This window comes from Poecilia reticulata, linkage group LG21, assembly GCF_000633615.1.
Source record: "Poecilia reticulata strain Guanapo linkage group LG21, Guppy_female_1.0+MT, whole genome shotgun sequence".
Classification (NCBI taxonomy): domain Eukaryota; kingdom Metazoa; phylum Chordata; class Actinopteri; order Cyprinodontiformes; family Poeciliidae; genus Poecilia; species Poecilia reticulata.
Window position 1 is genome coordinate 20,920,632 of NC_024351.1, and position 21,482 is coordinate 20,942,113.

At 39.0% G+C, this 21,482-nt stretch overlaps 1 protein-coding gene across 2 annotated transcripts; it reads right to left on the reverse strand.

Annotated features, from left to right (window-relative positions):
• Positions 1 to 1,779: 1,779 nt before the first annotated feature.
• snap25a (synaptosome associated protein 25a) lies at positions 1,780 to 20,887 on the reverse strand. 2 transcript variants are annotated; one of them, XM_008398168.2, is made up of 7 exons: positions 20,720 to 20,887; positions 18,522 to 18,563; positions 15,962 to 16,010; positions 12,519 to 12,636; positions 5,418 to 5,537; positions 4,380 to 4,524; positions 1,780 to 3,536 (listed from the first exon to the last, which is right to left on the reverse strand). In XM_008398168.2, the coding sequence occupies exons 1-7, from the start codon at positions 20,789 to 20,791 to the stop codon at positions 3,468 to 3,470; spliced, it is 615 nt and encodes a 204-aa protein (XP_008396390.1). In that variant the 5' UTR covers positions 20,792 to 20,887; the 3' UTR covers positions 1,780 to 3,467. The 2 variants fall into 2 exon arrangements, with proteins under 2 accessions (XP_008396390.1, XP_017157698.1); XM_017302209.1 differs by lacking the exon at positions 12,519 to 12,636 and adding an exon at positions 12,172 to 12,289 and having other exon boundaries at positions 20,720 to 20,886.
• Between the last annotated feature and the right edge of the window lie 595 nt (positions 20,888 to 21,482).

Consider the following 21,482-nt stretch of genomic DNA (forward strand, 5'->3'; position numbering starts at 1 on the left):
CACCACCAACTGACACCACCACCAACAACAACCAGTACTGTTGATAGGATGGAGCCATGCGTTTATGCTATTTACACCGAATTCTGATCCTACCATCTGTATGCCGCAGCTGAAATCTAGACTAATCAGTTCAGACAACTTCTCAGGGAATCGCAGCCTCAGCAGCAACACCCTCTGTGGTTTTCTGTTCCTGGAGCCCATCTGCTTAAAGGTTCAATGCTTTGCTAATTAAAAACGTTATTCTGCCTACCTCAGCTGTAAGGACCGTTAATTTCAGCTTCTGTTGCCTTTAAGACATTTTTGTCCACACAACTGCAGTAATCAGAGGATATTTTCTCTACTTTGGACCATTCTCTGCAAGCCAGAAAGACTGTTGTAGATTGGCAGTTTTCTAAAAACCCAAACCCGTCTTTCACCAACAGTCAAGCCATGTCTGGAGCCACTAAGTCCCCTTTCTTCTCCATTTTGATGCCAGTGTGTGTAGATCAGTGGTCTCAAACACCAGTCCTCCAATAGAAGCTCATTAGCAGAGCTCTGTAGAGCTTTACTGCATGCTAGTGAGGTAGTTCATCTATTGAATTCAAGTGTGTAGGAAAAGGGACACAACTAAATGTGTGCAGGAGTCTGGTCCTTGAGGAATGCAGTGAGACCACTGGTGTAGATCCTAGGTTCACCTTCTTTTGTTCTACCTTGCTAACTTTCAGTGTGTAATTTAGGTTAATGCTGCATTCAGACCAAACGCCATTTAAGCGTCAGGGCGTCTGGTTTACGTGCAAAGTGTCTAGTGTAGATCGACAAGGCTTTGAAGCATTTCAAGTGTTTGACGGGAAACAGTGGAGTTGGAAAGTCTGAGCTTTGGCATCTGGATGCGGAATGTCAAACAATCAGAAAAACTCAACTCAACCATGGCGTAGAGGCGACGATGACAATGATCTCTTGCTTTCAATAAATAAAGCCAAGAGACTCTTAATATTTCATCCGCAGTTGTACAAAGAAACCAGGATGGGGAAAAAAAAGGCAATAGTCAAGAGGCTCCTCTTAACGTGTTTCTTTCCACACTTTACGCGCGTCTGAGGCGACTTTGATGAACGATGTCAATCGTCTGACTTTAAAGAGCACAAACGTCCAACTTGTATGGCAAGTCAAGTGGGCCATATGTCACCACTTCTGCCACCCGTCTGACTTAAGAGTCACGCAAAAAAAAGACGCTGTGGTTTAGAAAGCTGGAAAATACAACAAAACTCCTTCTAAAGCGCCGCTTTTCACACTGTTCAAAGATTCTTTCTGAACGCCAAAAATGTACACCGTTTATTGTGGTCATTGAACACATGATGGCATTCAGTACTCATGACGGCTTTCAAAACAGTTTTCAGTGACCAAAATAAATGCCGGAAATTTTGGAGTTCAGATGATAGTCTTGCAACATCGTAAAAATTTTTTTTTTTTGCCATATTCAGACCAGTTTACAGGTCAGTGTTCTGAGCTATAACAGTTCTTTATGTGACTGTTTAGCCAGACACTTGGTAAAATTGATGATATGTTGCCATAAACTTGATTTGCTGGACGCGCGAAATGTGTTTGGTCTGAACKCAGGATCAATGAGATTACCTGATGCTTTTGTTACAGAAATTGTGGACATTTGGTGGACTGTATGCCGAATCAGTGACGACCCTCATGTATCAAAGGCCAAAATGCGATTTGCTGTCTGAAACTGACCCTGCTGGCTCTATCATAAGAACCCGAGACCCTGTGAGCAATGAAGACAGACACAGGTGCAGCCAGGGTTTATTACTTTTAATCAATTCAGCTAGCTACAAAATGTCCACCACTGCACACACTGACAGGATACAGAGAGGGGGGTCGTTACTATTACATGCATTGAGGACATCGATCTCACAGTTGAACCTATTGTGTCATTCAGGTTTAGGGTTTTTATTCACCTTACTGTAACTACTGAACATTTTGGCGATTTGGTGTGCATAGCTCTAAAGTACAGAAGCAAAGAACAAAAAAAAAGAAAAAAGAAAAATTGGTATACATTTTTTTGTTTCGTTTTAGAGTGGAGTTATTGTCATTTCATAATACCAGTATATATTTTTAACCAATAACAAACCACACGGGGGAGAATAAACTTACAGATACAGTCTTCTTATAAAAGTAAGGTCTCTCAGAAATATGTGTCTTTGCTTTACATTGCAAACTTTTATTTATTCGCTTTTTTTTTCAGAGCATCCAAAACCTATGATACAGTACACAGCCAGTCCTCCTCTTTCAACACATAATCAACATCTTCATCATCAATGAACTGCATAATAGTTTAGAAAACAGGTCATTTTTTTTTGCAACACAACCCCCCACAAAGTCCTCACGTTTTTTTTTTTGTTGTTTTTTTTTTCCCCACCTTTATCTCGCCTCTTTTGATCCCCTTTGCATTTATTGTACAACGAGATGGTCACAGTCGGTAAATATATCGAGACAGAAAGAGTGGTACTATTGCAAACTTGCAGGAGTATGGAACGAACAACTGTGTCCTAATACCAAGCATGCGTTTTCGTCAATTTGCTACTGCCATGTTGTCGTTTTTTTCATTTTTTATTTTTATATATATTTTTCAGACAGGTTTTTATTTATGAGACTAAAATCTACCATTTGTCATGCAGAGAAACGCACAATTCACGTCACTTGGAATGCAATGTCTAATACAGCTACAGAGAGTCTAGTTGCACATTGTCTAAACAGTAACTCAGTATGATTGCAATTAAGGGAAAACGTTTTGACGACCGCCTCTTTTTTCTGATTGTAAGTGCTCTGTTTGCAATCTCGTTCAGCTGTACCACTGTGCGGTTGCCGCGGTTACTGTCGTCACCACCACCATCATCATCATCAGCATTACGGGTGTCTTTTTAATCGCTCCGCTCCCTCTGTTGTTGTGACAACACCAAATAAGGAGCATGACAGTAGCCTAAATGGAATGACACAGCTTTACAAAGACAATACTGAGATACTGAAAAGGAAAAGAAGAAAACAAACAGCTTGTTTAGCATTCCTATTATATACTTGTCATCCAGAGCAGTGTAGTTTATTTCAGATATATATAGATATATATATCTATATACACAGATATGTGCATAGGTATATATATGTATATTTTATGTATGTATGTAGCGAGATAGAGAGAGATAAAGAGAATAAAAACTTCACAAGTGAGCTAGAGAGCCATCAAGTCAGCACTATATACAACCTTTGGAAAGAATGATATACGGAGTATAAGAAATCATCTTTGTACGAGGACAATCATCTTGAAAAAGCTCGACAGACGACACAGAACGACATTTAAATCGAGGAAGGGGAGGTGATATGTGCATGTGTGCAAACCTAGAAGGTCAATACCATGATGAAAGCATGTAGGCGCCGGTTGACGTGTGGCGCGGGACGCCGAGGAAGACCGCGCTCCTGGCTCGGGCCGTTTAGCCACTGCCCAGCATCTTTGTGGCCCGCTGGTTGGCCTCGTCGATTCTAGTCTTGTTGGACTCGGCCTGAAAGACAGGAAGAGACGGGTCACGAAAAAAAGTAAAAGAAAAAGGGTTTCCCGTTGCAGTTTTGTCGAAACGCACCACCAGCTCATCCTACAGTGGCGAAACATTTTGATAGAACAACAGGAGGGCTTTTGTTTCCGTTAAGTTGATTTATTTTTGGCAGCAGTTGGAACACCTGAAGCCAACAATTTGTAGGGATTCATGTTTTTAAACGTTCAACATACATGATGTACATTTTTGAAAAAGTGATCTGACTCTGTTGGCTTGTGAGTCCAATACGCCTGTTGTTTTTAACACTTGAACTTTTGGTGTGAACCTTCATATCTGCTGCTGCCTTTGCACCTTCATTTTCACTTTAAGAGGTGATAAAGGCCGTTTTTATTTCTATCTCTGGTGAATACGGTGCTCTTTTCTGCGTTAATGCAGAACAGGAAATGAGCTCTGATAGGATCAGATAAGCAACACTTTACCATCTTGAGGCCTGAATAGCAGACTGAAGAGCCATTTCTGTCCTTTATTTCATTTATTTATTTATTGACATTCTAATGGAGCAAATGCTGGAGAAAATGGTAAAAGTAAAACCCCTGATAACACTGTCAGTTTCGGTTTTGTTGAACGTTATTAAGTGGGATTTATCGAGACAACAATAAATCAAAATTCTTATCTTTTATCACGATAAATGATAAGCGATAAACAATATACCTCTCATTTTAGGTCGGACCTGTAAATCTAAATGTTTTTCACCTGATTTTTCCCAAAACAAGAACAAATACAAAACACGAACTAATATCTGAGGAAAACCAAGTTTCCCATCACGAGGTGTAACCGTGGTGAGTGATGTACCTTCTCCATGATCCTGTCGATCTGGCGGTTCTGCGTGTCGATCTCGTTGCCCATGTCCAGGGCCATGTGCCGCAGGTTGCCGATGATGCCGCCCACCTGCTCCAGGTTCTCGTCCATCTCATTTTCCCGGGCATCATCTGTTACCCTGAGCACAGGAAGAGACGTAAATACAGGGCCGAACGGGTGAAGCGCACCATCTGGAACAACCTGGGCCATCTTTTACCTCAGATGTTAGGAGGATCTGACCTCTGACCTGAGAGCTGAGCAGGCCAGCTTTGTGTTGGCTTTACTGTAAAAGCTGCATAACAATGGAGGGGCCCTAAAGAGCTGCAGCACACTTGTTGTTTATCCAATGTTATAAAGTTGAATAAACTTTAATCATGTGCGTTTCTGAATAGAAGCTAATCTCTAACTCAGACCTTAAGCAGCTAAAAGTCAGAATTTAAATTGTGGTTTTTCCTTGAAGACAAACTGGAAACTAAAATCCTTCCAGATCTAGTTTTAGCTGACACTTTTGTTTTTTTTTTTTAGTTTTTTAAGCCACCTTCTCGATTGCTGTGGAGTTAACAAACACAACAATCTGCATCCCCAGAACCAGAACCAGAACCAAACATGGAGAAGCAGCATTCCGCTTCTTTGCACCACAAATCTGGGACAAACATCCAGAAAACTACAAAACAGGTTAGAGCTGCTTTGGACCCAAAATGAATAAAACACTGACAGAGAAAAACATCAAACATTTCCTAAAAGAGGGATATCGATGTTTGTAAAAAACAATTTAAACAGAAGCTTTCATAGTCTTCAACATATTGATGAGACCTGCTGTGATATTTCACTAATTTGGTGACTACTGAAGATCGGCACTGGATTTCATTGAGTGGCATCAGAATAGAAGCCACTGTAGTCGCCGTAATTTCATCTCTGGAGACATCATATTCCAATAAAATATCTGGAACCTGTCATTTATTTCAGCTGACCTCTGTGACCTCCTGGCCTTTCTCTGCTGTAGGCGATTTGAAAGGTGAAGCTGAAGGCTACCTGCGGATGAAGCCTCCGCTGATGGCCATCTGTTCGCGCTCGTCCACCACGCGGGCGGGCTGACTGGCCACCACCCCGTCCTGGTTGTTCCCCCAGGCCTTGCTGGCTCCACTCTTCATTCTGATCGCCGGCGGCGACGGTGGGGATGGGGGGAAGGAGAGACAATGACTCAGCATTTTGACAGAAACCATCACAGACCTCAACCAGGCTGACTTCTTATTACTGATAATCTACAGAAGAAAACAACAACAAAAAAAGCAAAACGAAAACAAAAGCCTGGGGTCTGAGGCGCTCGCAGTCACATTGATATTAATCTGAACGTAGCGTGATCAGCTGGGACAAAACGTGTTAATTGGTTTCATGCATCCAGCACAGAAATAAATGGAGGGGCGGGGGGGGACTAGACTAAGTCAAGCAAAGCGTAGCAGGCATGGACTGGGTTTTAGTGGCTCATTCTGCTGCTGTTAAATAACACACCATACACACTAAAAATATCACTTTATGCTAAAATTGTACTCGATTGTTCTGTCAACAATCCCATCCCTCTCCCAAACAGAGAAGACACACGGCGTCTGCAGACACACGACACAGAGGAACAGGACTGTGACGCTCTTAGGGGGGACGACTGAGAACAGACCGTTCGAAGCCACAAGAGGATACAGAGCAAAACAAACCAACAGATAATAAAATAAAAGCTGGCAGAAGGTCGACAGAGAATAACAGTGTTCCTGCCTGACCCCTCTCTGCTCCCCCACCCCCCTGACCTGGGCTGGAGTATCTCATGCGGCATCACTCTGGTTTCCGTTACTCAGAGTTGTGTGGTAATCTGCGGCAGCGAGTCAGCAGAGTGGAACGATAAGGAGTTTGGACAGAAAGAGGTTTAATAAACCGACAAATACAGCTGAGCTAACAACCTGCGCTATCACACAGCTCAGCCTCACTGAGCATGCTCAGATAGGCCTGGAAGATTAACCGCAGTATAAATTAAAACAAGCTCAATCATTTTCATCTGCATAATTGATTGTGGGTTTTTTTTCTTTTCTCTCTTTATACAAAAAACTGGATGATAAAACACTTCAGTCTGGTGCTTTGGCCTCAACTGGACATTTTACTGTCGACAATTTTGTTCACAGAGACTTCATCATGTTTTATGTTTGATTCTGTTGTTTTATTTAAAATGTCTTCCAGTTCGAGTGTTAAATGTTCATTAACATTTCAAGTTTTTTCATCTTTTAGAATGTATTCTTGTGTTATTACTTCATTATTACTGCATTAACTGAAAATGGCCTCAAAACAACAATATTATCGTTTATCGCGATAATGTCTGGGACAATTTATCATCCCGTAAATACCCAGATTGTAAGATTCATCAGGATCAAGTCTGACCACAAAGGCGTAGACGCTGGGCTGATAAATTATTATTATGTATTTTCAAGGTGAGAGCATATTGATATAATCCTGGACAAATAGTCACATACTGTATCTTGTCACCTTTTTGGTAATCCATTCTGCAGTAGCGTGTCCCTTGATTTTGTGTTTTGCAGCTCTAGTCGGTCAGTTCTGTGTGGATGTGCTGCTGATGGCTCAGCCTCCTACGCTTATTATTAATAGAAATGGACTGAGGCTCTGCTTGGCTCGGCTGCCTGTCCCTGCTGACACACAACAACGTGCTCAGCACATCAGACAACTCCAAGTCCTTTATGCTTGTTTTTTTTTTTATTTCCACCTTTTTTTCTCCATTTGGTTTCCATAGTTCTTTACTTTATATTTGTCATGTGCCGTCTGTTTTCTTATCAGTTTTTTCCCTGTTGTTGGATGCGATGCACATTACGGATGTAACTCGATTCCGCTAGATTTCTCACAAATCCATCAATTTAAGATATCTCTATGTTTAAGACTTTTATTTTGAAATGAGGAAGGAAAGAGTTGCTCTGTTTTTTTTTTTTTGCAGATGCGAATTAGCTTGTAATGCTTTAATTTGGTACGGCGCACTAAATGGTGACATTTCTGTTTGAGCTGTAAATTGTCCTTTTCTAAAGAGTTTATTACTGTAAGTTCTGACATAAATGACTCTTGAATCTTTTGCTAACATGCCCACTGCGAGTATACTGGCTAACTGCTAGCTGATAGCCATGCTAACATTAGCATTAGCTTCAAATCTGCACTACACCAAAGCTAACTTTTTTTTTTTTAAAGAAATCAGAACTGCATTTGATCATCTCTGGTTTAAAGTCTAAAACTTTTAGGTAAAATAATTCAGTCCTGAAGAGTTTCTTTAAAACTATTCAAATTTAGTATATTCATAAAAATACAAAAGGTATGTATTTTATTTGAGGCTAACATGACAAGAATTAAAAATCATAATATTTGTAAAAAAAACTGAACTTGACTGTTTTATACTATTTGTGAAATCCAGAAAAGGGACTTTTGTCATCTACTCTTGTGAATCCAACATCGTGTCTCACCTCGCTAGCTGAACTCATCCTTACACTCCTAATGTTGACCTTTAATCAGGTTTGCTGTTATTGAAGTAAAATAACCTCATTAGACGATTTGAGTCCTCAAAAACCTAAACTCGCTCCTTCTTATTCTCTTTGATCACTAAGCTATCCACAAAATACGAGTACAGATGCACAAAATACGAGTGTGACGGCACGCACACAAGATCGATTGCTCACTAACGATGACTACCATTGGTTTTAGCTGTCAAGTTGTCAGCATAACATGCCAAATCATAAATGGAAATGTGTTATAGATCAAAGAAAAAGGGAYGCAGTTCATGCTACTAATTGTCAATATTATGACTGGATAAGAAAATCAAGAAATTACGCTAGCTTGACTTTGACAAACTTAACATGTAGATGTACTGCAAAACTTTGTCTGTTTTTGGTTCAGTTAAAAAATAAGGTGGCTGACAGATCAATCAGCAGAGCAGGTGTTTAAATCAGCTAATCAGACTGTTGCTTTTTAATAATAGCAAAATAAAAAAAAATCAAGCCTGAAAGCATGAAACTGAAACAGACCGAATGTTTCATTCTTTTTGTGGAAAATATTAATGTAGTTTTTGGTGTTAGAACCTGATAACTGAGAGCGTTTTGTCAGTCAGTTGCTATGGAAACCGATCTGTGTATAGCGTATCCGGTTTTGAGTTGTTCTTCAAGGGTTTTTCTACATTATTTTCCCTTTGCTGAGGCACACTGCACTGAATTAAAAACACCTACATCTCTAGGTTTTATTTTGCTAAAGGAACAGTTCAGGTGAGGCTACAGATGGCATGTAAAAGAATCATCTTTCTGCCCTACAGCTTTCTGCGCACAAGCACATTTTGCGGTTGTAAACAATAACATTCACTATGCAGAGGCCTGAATTTAAAAATAAAATCGAGCAGCCTGAGGCGGCAGGTCGAACGGATTCAAGATATACACTCTGAGTGTCTGAACTGCAGAAATCCAACAAAAATGCGTTGTTTCTCTTCATTCTAAAAAAAAATCTATTTGCACAGTCAGTTTGAGTCAACGTCCCAGCAGGCCGCCATGCCGCTATCTGATATGGCTGACCTACATGTGAGCCAGCCCCCTGAGGGGGAGAAGGGGCTTTGTGAACAGTAATGTTTTGAAGCAGCCAGTGCAGGACAGAGAGGCTGATTTAGCACCGAGCTCTGCAGGAGAGGCTGCACTGCAGAGGAGGACTCAGTCACTACAGGAGCCATGTAGAGACAAGGGAACCGGAGGCACGATGGAGATATTTACACGTCAAACCCGACTCCGCTGCGCCACGTTCCCACTCACAGCCACACCACACTTTTTTTTATTTGGTTTTGAATGTGTCATGCTGTTTGTCACTGTGCTGCTTTCGAGCTTCGTACAGATCCTAAAGTGGCTCAGAAATCTTATTTTCTCTCTATTCCCACAAAAAAAGCTCTAAAATATGGAACATTTTTCTTTCATTAGTTTAGATCAGAAGTGTCCAAACTTCTGTCCACAACTGTCAACTTTAAAGTTCTGGAGAGCCACAAAATGTATTAAAATTTATTTTAAATTGTTTCATCTTGAATAAAAAAACATGCAATATTCAAATGATTGTTTGTGGTCATATTGCAATTTAAATTAAAGAAAAAAGAAACCCAACAGTGTGGTTAATTAAAAAATAAATTCTCTACTTTGTGCCTAAATTTTTGTCTTTTATAAAGAATTTCATTTTATGTATCATTTTGATCACTCTTGAGCTGCTGACAGGGGCCACAAATGGGCATCCCTTTGTTTAGTAATGATAAAAAAACAAAAACACTCCATTATCCCAAAATACAACACAGATGTCATTACTATTTATTAAATTTTTTTAAAATAAAGCAATTTATGACTGCCGTTTTGTCCCGATTCACCTGAACATCTCACTGTCAAGCTGCTACAACTAGAACAACAAAAACAAGAAAAAAAAATTAAAAAGATGTATTCATTTTTTTTATTTATAAACCATCATCATCATCAGAACCTTCAGTATCATCCTGAGTAAAATCGCTGTTATGAGTTGCATTATCAAGCATGCAGAGCATTCAGAGGGTCATGCTCGCCAGTCATTCCATGTTATCTGTACTCAGTGGGGGGTGGGGGGTGTTTAAGGTGGGGGTGGGGGTTGTGGGGGTCTCGTTCCCTGCACAAAGGTGAGGATCTACTAGATGTTAGAGCTGTGTGGTGGAAGACATCATGCAGATGAGGAGAAGTGTCATTTGGGACCAGGCTGCCCAAATGCATTTTGGGACCAAGATCAGAAAAAAATGAAAAAATGTAACTGAATTGTTCCAGAATGAAGATCTGAGTGCCAAGATGCTTTGGGACCCTCAGCCCTGCTCTTTGTTTGTTCTATAAGGAATCCTGTTTGGTTTTTAAGAGTTGGCAAAGTCGCCTCTTCCCACCGCGCTTGGAAAAACACAATCCAGCTCAGGAGGAATTAGAACAAATGGCTCCATAACATTAACGCCTGGATTGAAAAAGTCAGCCAGGCTGTTTAAGGAAGTGTGTGTTCAGAGAATGGGGCTCTTAGACGGAGGGTGTTAACGGAGGCACTTACTGGTGAGTGGAGGAAAACTTAAAAAAAAACAAGATTTAGCTTGGGTTTAAAGGTTTTTAACCAGATTTTATGAATGTTATATATAATGGTAAATAATTGAAGTGGTTATGCAAACCTGTATGAATTCTTTACACTGACATGAATATGAATATCTGCAGGTTCATCCAGTGGGAAGCCAGGCTGCTGCATTTGCCTGCAGTCGTTTTCCCTGTATGAAGGTCCTACACAAATCTGCACTAAAGTCGAACTGAAAGGCCATATTTTTCATTCAATCAACGACATATCAAGTCTRTTAAACTACAGCGAATCTGTTTAACTTTATTAATGTAGAAAAATATGATTCCAAAGACTGGGCTATAAAAACCTGACATTTTCTTTTGTGATCTTTATTGAAATGGCAATAAAACTGACAATAAAAATAATTAATCACAATCCTTTGGCCATAGTTCTGTCACTATTTACCCTCAGAGAATTACAAGCAAAAAAATGTTTTTCTAAAAATCAAACGACTTGAATGTGCTGCTCAGCATCACATGATAAGAGCGCTCAACCACATTTTGAAATATTCCTGAAGCGTTTATCGATGCATTTTTTGTGATTGTATAAACCGCTTCTGCAATGGAAACTGAACCACACAAGGCGTAAATAACCTACAGATATCCACTCACTGCAACCCAAATGCAATTCTATTTTTAAAAAAAAATCACTTGAGAAAAGAGTTTAGCACAATAAGCACTTAAAAAATAAAACTGTGAAATTTGGTTTATGTTTCTTCCAGATTTCGGCTTTAGTCTGCATCCCAGCATAACTGCAAATAAATCTCTCAGGTGATATTATAACTGGAACTACATCATGTACGTACCATTCTACTTGTACTTTTAAAATTCTTGTTCTGTTGTAGATCCTGCATTTAAAGTTCACATTTCATCATTTTTAATTGTAATATTTCTTATATTGCAGAAATATTCAGCCCCAGACCCTGACTGGGCTTTTAGAAATTAAACTTTAAATTTAATAATAAGATGAAACCAATTTAAAACTAACTGTAAAAGAAGACTTCAAAACGATCTCCTGATCTAATGCAACCTAACCTGATTAGAAATTCCTACTGAAATGCTGCATGCTGTCGACTGGATCACTCTGTCTGTGCTTCTGCTACAGACGGACGTTTGCAAATGAACAACCAACAAAGACTCTAGTGGATGTTGCATATGATAATAAGATTATAATAATAAGATTAAATAATAAGATTTTTTGATTATTTAACTAATTAGACAGCTAAATCACTTGTTATTTCCCACATGTCCTATTAAAAGGACAGAAATATATATGGAACGATGGATTAAGAAACTTCACTAATCCGATCATGAATAATGAGTTAAAAGTGAGTTTTTGAGTTTAACTGATGCTTTCACAATGAAAAATATCCGTCTTCAGTTCGACTTTAGGGACAAAGTGTCTATGTGAGGGTGAGATTAGAACTATTTTAAAGAATATCCACCCGTGTCCCCGCTGTATGGATAAGAGAGATTTTTATTGTTATTATTTCTGAACAGGAGCAGAGCAGACTATTGGCTAATGGCCATTGTGATGTCACTTCTTCCTCGGTTGTTTTTTTTTTGTATTTTATTTGGTATTTAGTCGCATATTTAAATGGCAGGCAGGCAGGCAGGCAAGCAGCACCTACTTGTTACATGGACAGGAGCAAAGACCACAGAATTTCCCTAGATCGTTCAAATTCTTTTCTGCATCCTTCATGTCCTTATTGATTTGGTCCATTCCCTCCTCGATGCGCTCCAGTTGCTCTGATTAAACACAAGTCATTTATCCCCCACAGAACGAAGCACGAGGAGAGAGAGARAAAGAGAGAGGAAGAAGATGAGAGAGAAAGAGAGAGGGAAGACAAAGGAGAGAAGACAACAACTTCAGACACTCACTATGACGAAAGAAAGTAAAACAAAAGAAAAAAAAAGAGGAAAAACTGGACGCCACCACATATGCAAAGAACCTTTGGGGCACATTGTCAGTACCTACTTGTTACATGGACATATGAAAAGCCCACAGCATTTCCCTAAATCTTTTAAATTTTTCTCGGCTTCCTTCATGTCTTGGTTGATATGGTTCATGCCCTCTTCAACACGATCGAGTTGCTCTGGTCAGGACAAAGGGATGACAGTAGTGGAATGAATTTCATTGACTGACAGAATATGATGAACAGCAACTGTGTCGATGTGAGCGTGTGTGACCTCATGTGCAAACAGCAACGGCTATTTGTGAATTTACAGGAGAAATTAAGACTTTAACCATGTTAAAAAAACAATAAATACAACACTACTCACAACAGGCCACTCTGCTAGCTTAGCATAAGAGCCGACAGGAGAACAACACTCAGCCAACCAACAATTGGCTAAAACGTAAGGCTGTGAATGAAACTGGTAGGCTGAGATTCCTATTATGGCGTAAAATATAGTCATAACTTATCAACTAGCCTTCTAGCAACAGCTAATGGGTTTTAGCCAACTACACTAAAGTGGACCGTGACGGTATTGGAATGAATTTCATTGAATGATTGACACTCGCTAAAACTAGTGAGCTTTAGATTAAAGCTAGTGAGCTTTAGTCACTAGCTAAACTACCTACACTAAAGCTAGTGAGCATTAACTAAATTAGCTAGCTACAGGTTTGTAGCTAAACTAAAAACTAATCTTACTGGCCATTTGAGTACTAGCATGAGGGAGTTTTTGTTTTGTAATTCATATCCAAACAAAAACGTTTTCAGTCTTGCTCATTATTTTCCAGTTCATCTGTAAAGAGCCAATTGAACCATAACTAAGTCTTTATAGGATTTCCTTTTCTACATGTGAAAGCCTCAGGACAGCAAAACTGCAATGAAGCAATTTATTCCTGATAAGAATATTTTTCTTCCTTTGCAAAATGACTAGTTGTCACTCTCATGCTGCATTTATTTTTGCACTCAAACGTCTGAATTTATCAGCACCAAGGGCTAAAATGTAAATTGTCGGGATTCCGACGTGGGAAGTCTGAGATTTTATCCTTTTATATCTAAAAGGCAAAGAAATATTGTTTTGCACTTCGGGTTTGGTTTCATTGCTAGTGACAATTGTCATGGTTTCTAAGCAAATGAATTAGCAATCCTACAAGTTTTCTGTTCAGTTAGATAAGTTGAATGTACAATCTAACTTTGACTGGACCATGACTGTGACTAGACTCTGGTTCGTAGGTGTTAGAGGCTTTGCCATGCTGATGTGGTGGATGGTGAGTTGCCAACTAATTCTCAAAGCAAATTTGTATTGGGACAGAGAAATACGTAGAGTGTGAAAGCATGTGGCACAGTTAAATATGGAGTGGATTCAGGAACTCGTTCACTGACTGTTAGGGTTCGTTCAATCCCTGGTTGGCATGCACTTCTGAAAGTGTTAAAGTCAGGTTAGTTCGATAGGCATATTCTGGATTAGTTTGATTTCAGTGAAGGAATGCCATGATTTTCTCCATTGCGACTATAAAGGTTTTCAGTCCGATGACATCCTTGTGGATTTTGAGTTCAATTGCCAGACTGCAGGTAGTTGGTCATCATACAACATTTAGTAACCTGCAGATGCAGAAATGCTCTGGGGGTTCGATGCATTAGAGTCCACGCATGAGTGCTCACAGACAGATTACAGCTTACATTCCCTGTTGACAGAATTAGGATGCTCTCTTGCAGACTTTATGAATTGATTAAAACATGACTCCCAGCCAATAGGAGAGCAGAGATCCCTCATTCCAGAGGTGGAACCATAGTAGATTTTTCTTCTGCCATATCAAACGTTTTATTAAGTGCGTGCTCTCTGTGTAGTTTTTACACTTTCAAGGCGCAACCAGGGATTGTACGAATCACTAAGCAGGCTGAAGTGATTGAATATTTTGTCATTACCAGCTAAATCGATCGTTTCTTTTTTCCCCACTTCTTTTCTTTGTACACCTGGCAAAACTGTTCTCAGACCAGTTTAACCATTAGCCATCTCTAGATGGACAGAGACAGCTTCAGCTCCTTATTCACTGTAAACAATAAATATGTGATTTTGAACTGGGAGTTTTACCCCAGTTAATTTACACTAAAGGATTCAACGTAAACAGATCTGAGAACAGCGTGAGAGTTACTCAACCACCAGCTACCAAAAGGACCATTTTTAACTGCTGGTTGTTTTGCCCCTCCGCCATTTTGTACCTTTGTATTTTTCTTGGTTTCCTAGTCGCGTACCGCAGGATGTTTCATTATGACGCATCAATAATGAATCAATTTATGAAATTTCATAATGGCCTTAAAGAAATGGACTGCTTTCTGACAGGAAATGGAGACCAAATTAAAAACTTTATTTTTTTCACCGTCTGAGTTTTACGATCAGCCCAGCAGAAGCAGTACTACATGTTTGACACACATTACTTTTTGCCGTAAACACACACTGGTTGTAGCTCGATTTCTTTCTAAAATAACATATTTTAGGATCCGCTTTAGAATTTTATGGCTAAAATATTTTATGAAAAATGCTAATATTTACCAGCAGGACATTACCGAGAGTTATTTACAAAGATGTTAAGTTCATCTTTGTAAACTGGTGAAATACAAAGTCTTCAGGAAAGAATACACAATAAAGTTCAAATACTTGTTCAGTATTTGTCCCCATAATTCACGAAGATGCTGAGCTTTCAGAAAAGCCCATTATGTTTTGAGCATAATGGACTCAAAACACCTTCAAACAGGAAGTAAAAAAGGCCAAAACGGAAATACATTGATAGAAAATTGGGGTACAACTTGGCGAAGGGGCAAATTGACCCAGAGACACAATTTAGTCTGAGAACAACGCCGAGCTGTGGGGGGTGAGGTACTGCAGCGGCCAGCTGGAAATATTATCCAAGAGATCTGTCAGAGTTTTTGGCACTTTTGAGATTTCTCGTCTTTCTTAGCTGAAATTAAAAAAATGAGAAAGTAAGGACAAAATAAAGAAGAAGGGAATAAAACAGCTGGTGGCAAATTAATAAGAAGCGGTCAGGCAAACTGAGAAGAAGAAAAAGAATGTGAGCAAAAAGTAAAGAGAAGTTAAAAGAATCTGAAAGGAAGAAATGAAAAAATCCCCAACCTTCAACGATCAACTCAGCATGCAGTAAAAATGAATAAATTTAAAAAATCTCAAAGCATAAATAAAAAAAATAAAAATAAAAATAAAAAATGGAGGGGAAAAATGAATTAGTTTTAAATGTGTTTAAATGAAAACAAGCAGTTGAAAATGGAACATTTCATTCATTCACAAAGTGTTTGGTTATCATCTAAAAACATCAAAAGTACAGAGTTAAAATGTGATCATTAATATATTTTAACAGTTATCGTCAAAAACAAAACTCATAGCAGCTGTGTATAATTTAAATAGCTCAGTCATTACAGCAAAACATTATGACCATCTCTCCTCTTGTTGACTCACCTCCCTGCTCGTCCAGCATGACCAAAGTCCTGATTCCAGCATCTTTGCTCTATGGAAGGCCAGGGCCGGATCACAGGTGGATGGGGGTGGGCGGGTGTAGGGGGGTCGGGGAGTAAGACAAAACAGAAGTCAACAGGATGGTCAACAATGATGTCCTGGAAATTAAAAACCCCGTGATAAAATGTCGTTAACATTTTGGTCTTTCTCCGGTCCAAACAGATTCTGTATGAACCTGAAAATCTGTAAGTTTTCCTCAGGATGATGGCAGCGATGATTACATTTTAATCTTCTGCTCTGCAAAGAAAAAATCTTCTTCTTCTCAGTAACCTTATTTTAGAAATACACTATGAAACCTTTAGTTTAGAGCTTTCCTTAGCTTTCCTGAACGCACTGTTCAGGCATTCTAATGTAAATTTTAAAATGTTTATTTATGGGCTTCAAAGGCGTAAAAAAAATATTAAGGTAATGAAGGTATATTTTAAAGTCTAAATCTATCTTTTGATACCAATATAAACTGAACTCACCTCTGCATGCCGAATGCTTGAATGGTATCTACTTTCTATGTGATTCAGCTAATAATAATTTGACTCCTCTGGTTGTTCATTTGCTCTGTTCAGAGAATTGAAATTTCAGCCCAAGGTGGTCAGGCGATCATTAAATCAGTAGAAAATAAATACACACGGGCAGTACAGACAGGGCAATAAGAACTATGTCCATTTTACAGCCTTCATTCCAACATATGTGCACTCAAAAAATGTAAGTAAATGATAAAGAGAACAAAAACTTTATGGGATGTGAAGATTTACCAAGGGTTCGGTTCTTCAGGAGCAGACATGATAACACACAGCTAAGACCCCGACTGATTCAGATTTAACTACTAAGTAATTTAACCGCCAAGTTTTTAACTGACACCTTTCACCTCTCTTTGAAAAAAAACAACAACAACAAGAAAAACCTTAGTTTTATTTCACATTTTATAAAATAATTTGCATGAAAATTTTCTTATAATCAGTTTTTGAATGTTTCCACTGGTTTCCTTCCAGATCTTTCAAAGTTATAGACTTCTTCTTTAAATTTTGAGCAGACAACACTAATCCACAAAATGAAGCATTTTATCTCAGGGGGAAATTTAAAATTCATATTTACTGTTACAGTAATGCAAATAGGGATTAGCTATAATAACAAAACACATGTACATGTTGCTGGATTCCTGTGTTTTTTTTTTAAAATGTTATTTCGCCACAGTCTGCCTCCACTTCCCTCCTACTCTCCATCCCGTTTCATCGGTCCGGTGGGATTTGAACCTCTCTCCCGTTCCTCCTCGGTTTGACAGAACTGACGATGATCAATCTGACCTTGAGAGTCTCCGTCATCCCTCCCTCCTGCTCTCTGTGTTTGCTTGTTAATGCATTCCCTTTCTGTGTATCATGCTATCATCTTCTAGCCATTAGTGTTGCTCACTTTAATGTGCTTTGTGTGCATATGTGTGTGCRTGTGTGTGTACGTGTGTGCGTGCGTGTGTGTGCCTTATCTGGTGCTGACGTCTGCTCATTTCCTGTGAAGTGTTGTTCAGGCTGTCACTCAGTTGACTCACGGTTGACTCAGTGACGGCATTAAAGATGCAAACACCTCGACATGGAGGGAGCGGCGCACAAATTAAAGGTAAACGTTGAATTTGAACTCAGGACTTTATTTTAGTTTTTGCTTTGCATTTAAAAACGTTTCGCCTTTTTTCTCCTGTCACTCTGAGTTGATGGAGTACAAACTTGAGTCATTCCCAGATGTGTTTGTTTCTTAGATTCTCTGACAAAATTCATGTTTCTACATTTTGTCACATCAGAGCCACAAGCGTTAGCCTGATGTGATGAGCAGCGTTAGCATCTTCTTCCTCATGTTGTTCCCCTGTGAAGCTTGTAGCTTCTAACAGAATGATTTTCTTTCAACAGTGACTTTATTTAGGTCATAATTTTATATAWAAAAAAATCTGATTTATTGTATGATGGATAGTTGTGGTATGGTATTGTTTTATAGCATAAAGCAGCTTTAATCTAGATTTTACTGTGTTGCTTGTGTTGGTTTTATATTTTGTGTGGTTTTCTATTGTACAGCTCTTTGTGATTGTATGTCTGTGACAAGCCCTTTATAAATAAACTTTACTTACTAAGCTTTACTAATTGCCTCCATTTTGTCCCTCGGTTGCCATGACACAGTTTGTTCTCTAACAAACCTTTGAGGCCTTCATAGAAAAGCTACACAGATGATTTGGACACCACTGATTTAGGAACTTTAGAGTAAACCGGGCTTGATATGAATTCATGCCGCACTTTTCAGATTCTATTTATTATAAAATCCCATTAGAATGCATTGAAGTTTGTATGTTTGTTTGAAGGCTGCAGAATGACTAAAGGTTCTGTGCTTTCTGTGAGGTTCTGTGTCAACACGTACCTGCACTATGAACTAAAGTTGATCAAAACTTCATTTTTGACTTCTTTCTATATTGTTTTTACAAACTGCTGTAGTTTCCCATGGATGACTGTTCAGTGCTACGGGTTTTTCTTACCTCCTCCACCAGCTGCAGCATACGACGGGTGCTCTCCAGTGACTGAAAAGAGATTAAAAATGGAATAATTATTCTCCATCTGAAATTACAAGCACAGCAGCTTGAAAATGACAGTCGACTCTAAATGCTCTCTGCTTCATGTTGTTCAAGCTGGGTTTTTTTCTTAAAGCAGCAGCTCTGTGATTTTTCTCCCAAGTCAACATCTGGATCTAAAAGCTTCTTTAAAGTCAGAAGCAAAAAAAATAAATAAAAGGAAAGGAAAAAGAAGCTATTATTGTGGTGCCGCCATTTTGTGCATGCTCTGCACTGACGATGCGCGCGCGTGTGTGTGTGTTTAATATTCTGCTCAGCTGTGCCACAGTGAGTCATATGTGGAGCTGCAGGGTTCTGGGCCGGTCTGCTATGGGCCATCACAACGACGTCGTTTCTCCGTCTGACACGCTCTCACAAAGAACAGAGAGGAGCTCCGGAATGTCAGCCGGAACGCCATGCAGTCGGCTCTGTATGGAGCTGCTGCTCTCACAACGCAACTATCTCCTCTCTCTCCTGTGCGACATGGATGTATATCTGATAAAAAATGAGAATATGGAGGAAAATTTCCATATTTTTTCCCTGAATCTCTTTTCAGACGCCTGACATTTCTGTTAAAAATCTAATTTTTTTATTGATTGTGCGCAAGGACAATTTTTATTTGCTGCCAATAACAAGATCATAAATGTCCTCAAATGGGCTGGTTGTGGCAGAATGTATTAATAAAACACTTTTAAAACATTAATAAAAAAAAAAACGTATCTAGCGTCTTTTCACGTTGATCTGTCCCTCCAGTATTTTGCAATTGTTTCTTTATTTTTCAATCAAAATCACTTGATTTTGTGAGACATTTTGCTGCACTTGCGCTTTGTTATATCTGTCACGATTACTAATTTTGCTGGGCAATATGTTGTCCCAGAAGTTATTGTGATTAATGATTAAATTGTTGTTTTGAGACCATTTTCAAGTGATATAACAATGCAAGAACACATTTTCAAACATCAATAAATATTAAATTCTAATAAACATTTAACATTGGAACTGGAAGACATTTTAAATATCCAGAGTAAATAAACAAAATAACAAAAATAACAAATAAAATTAATTCTGAAGTCTCTGTAAACAAAACCCCAGACTGAAGAGTTTTGTCATCCAGTTTTTTAGTAGAAACAGAGAAAAGAAAAAAAACAATAAACTATGCAAGTGGAAATTACTGAGCCAGTTTTAATTTAGCGATTTATTGCTTATTGTGACAGGCCTAGGCGTAGCAAAAGTAAGAAACACTGCCATCTGCAGGTGGAAGTTAGCCGTCATTTCCAATGTTTGTGACCATTTTTGCGAAAAAGTTTGAATAAGCTCACAATTATGCATTAGATTGAAAAAGTGCAGAGATCTGTTAATTTCACATGAAGTAATAGAGGAACTGATTGATTTATCGCGGTAGCATTCAGATCGAAATCGCTTAGATTTGACCAATAAAATAATATTTAAGCAAGCAACTAATTTATTTGTGGAGGGCCACATAAAAAGCTGCGCTGGACCGGACTTGGCCCCCGGGCCTCAAGTTTGACACAACTGATCTTATGAAATATTACAAATTCTGAATCAGAGAGTTTTTGTTCTGGTTTGTAGGCCATAGGTTTTTGTTCTCCGTAAGCCGTAATCATCAACATTAAGAGAAATAACACTTGAATTATTTCACTCTGTAATGAATCACGTGTCAAACTCGAGGCCCGTGGGCCAAATCCAGTCTGCTGTAACTATTTATGTGGCCCTCTAGAGTCTAAAGAGCCACATAAATAGAACTATAATAAGAACTTTCTTAGCATTTATTTGTATAGTGCCAAGTTACATCAGTGTGAAAAGACGTTCAATTTTATTTCAAAGACGTTCATTATTATTACATTTTTTCTAAGTTCTCATTGAATGAGGAGAAAGTCAGGCCATCTTGATGTGGCCTGACATGAAAATGAGTCAAACACTCCTTTAAAGCATCTTTTTCTAAAATGATTTACAAAAAAATCCTGAACTTTTTCAAAATAGTCCCACTTTTCAGCTGTACCATTATGTGCCGTTACATCTCTGCTTGTTAGGAGTCAGATGTTTGCATGTTTTTACTCCACCGTACGCCGAACAGCTGCGTCCGGGCAGAAGTGTGTTCTTCTCACCTCGTCGGCCAGCTGGTCAGCGCGCTGCTGCATGTCTGACAGCTCATTGCGCATGTCGGCGTCATCAGCCATGKCTGCTGGATGTGGGGGGTGGAGAGGGTCTCCAAGAGGGAAGAGAAGATCCTAATGGGAATCAGGGGTGGGCTGCAAGAGACAGAGAGAGATAGAATGAAGATTTGAGTTTAGCAGACATTGGTGAAATCTAGTGAGGACTTTATTATTGAAGAAGATGACTATGATGGTTAAAAACTGGAATACAGGAGGAAAATCAATTGGAATATCCTGAACTTTCTGTGTTACATTCCTGAATAAAATAAGGATCTTTGAAGGATTAGCCAGAAAGAGTCAGCGGAGTTCACAAGTCATTTCTTCTAAGTAAAGTTCCATCCATACTGACATTAAGAGCACTTTACACCAGAGCCATATTCACCCAGTCACCAATGCATTCATAACATCTCAACTTCCCAACTGCCAGATAGATGGCTGCTGCCTTCTCTGTTAAGTCGGGTTTGTTTCCTTTCTCTGAGTCAGAAAATGTGAAGTCAGAACACAAGGCAACACATGTTTTTATTGCTATGAACGTGTTATATTATGAATAAAGCCCAGACTTTACAAACAAGCAGGCGAGCCCAGTGGGAGAAATAGCTTATGGTGTTTCCCCTACAACCACTAAAATCTGATGCCACTCCATTTTTGTTTACATTTTGTGAAGTAGGAAGTTGTGCTCAGTGTCTTCTTCAGAGGTCTGTGTGTTGTTGCTCTT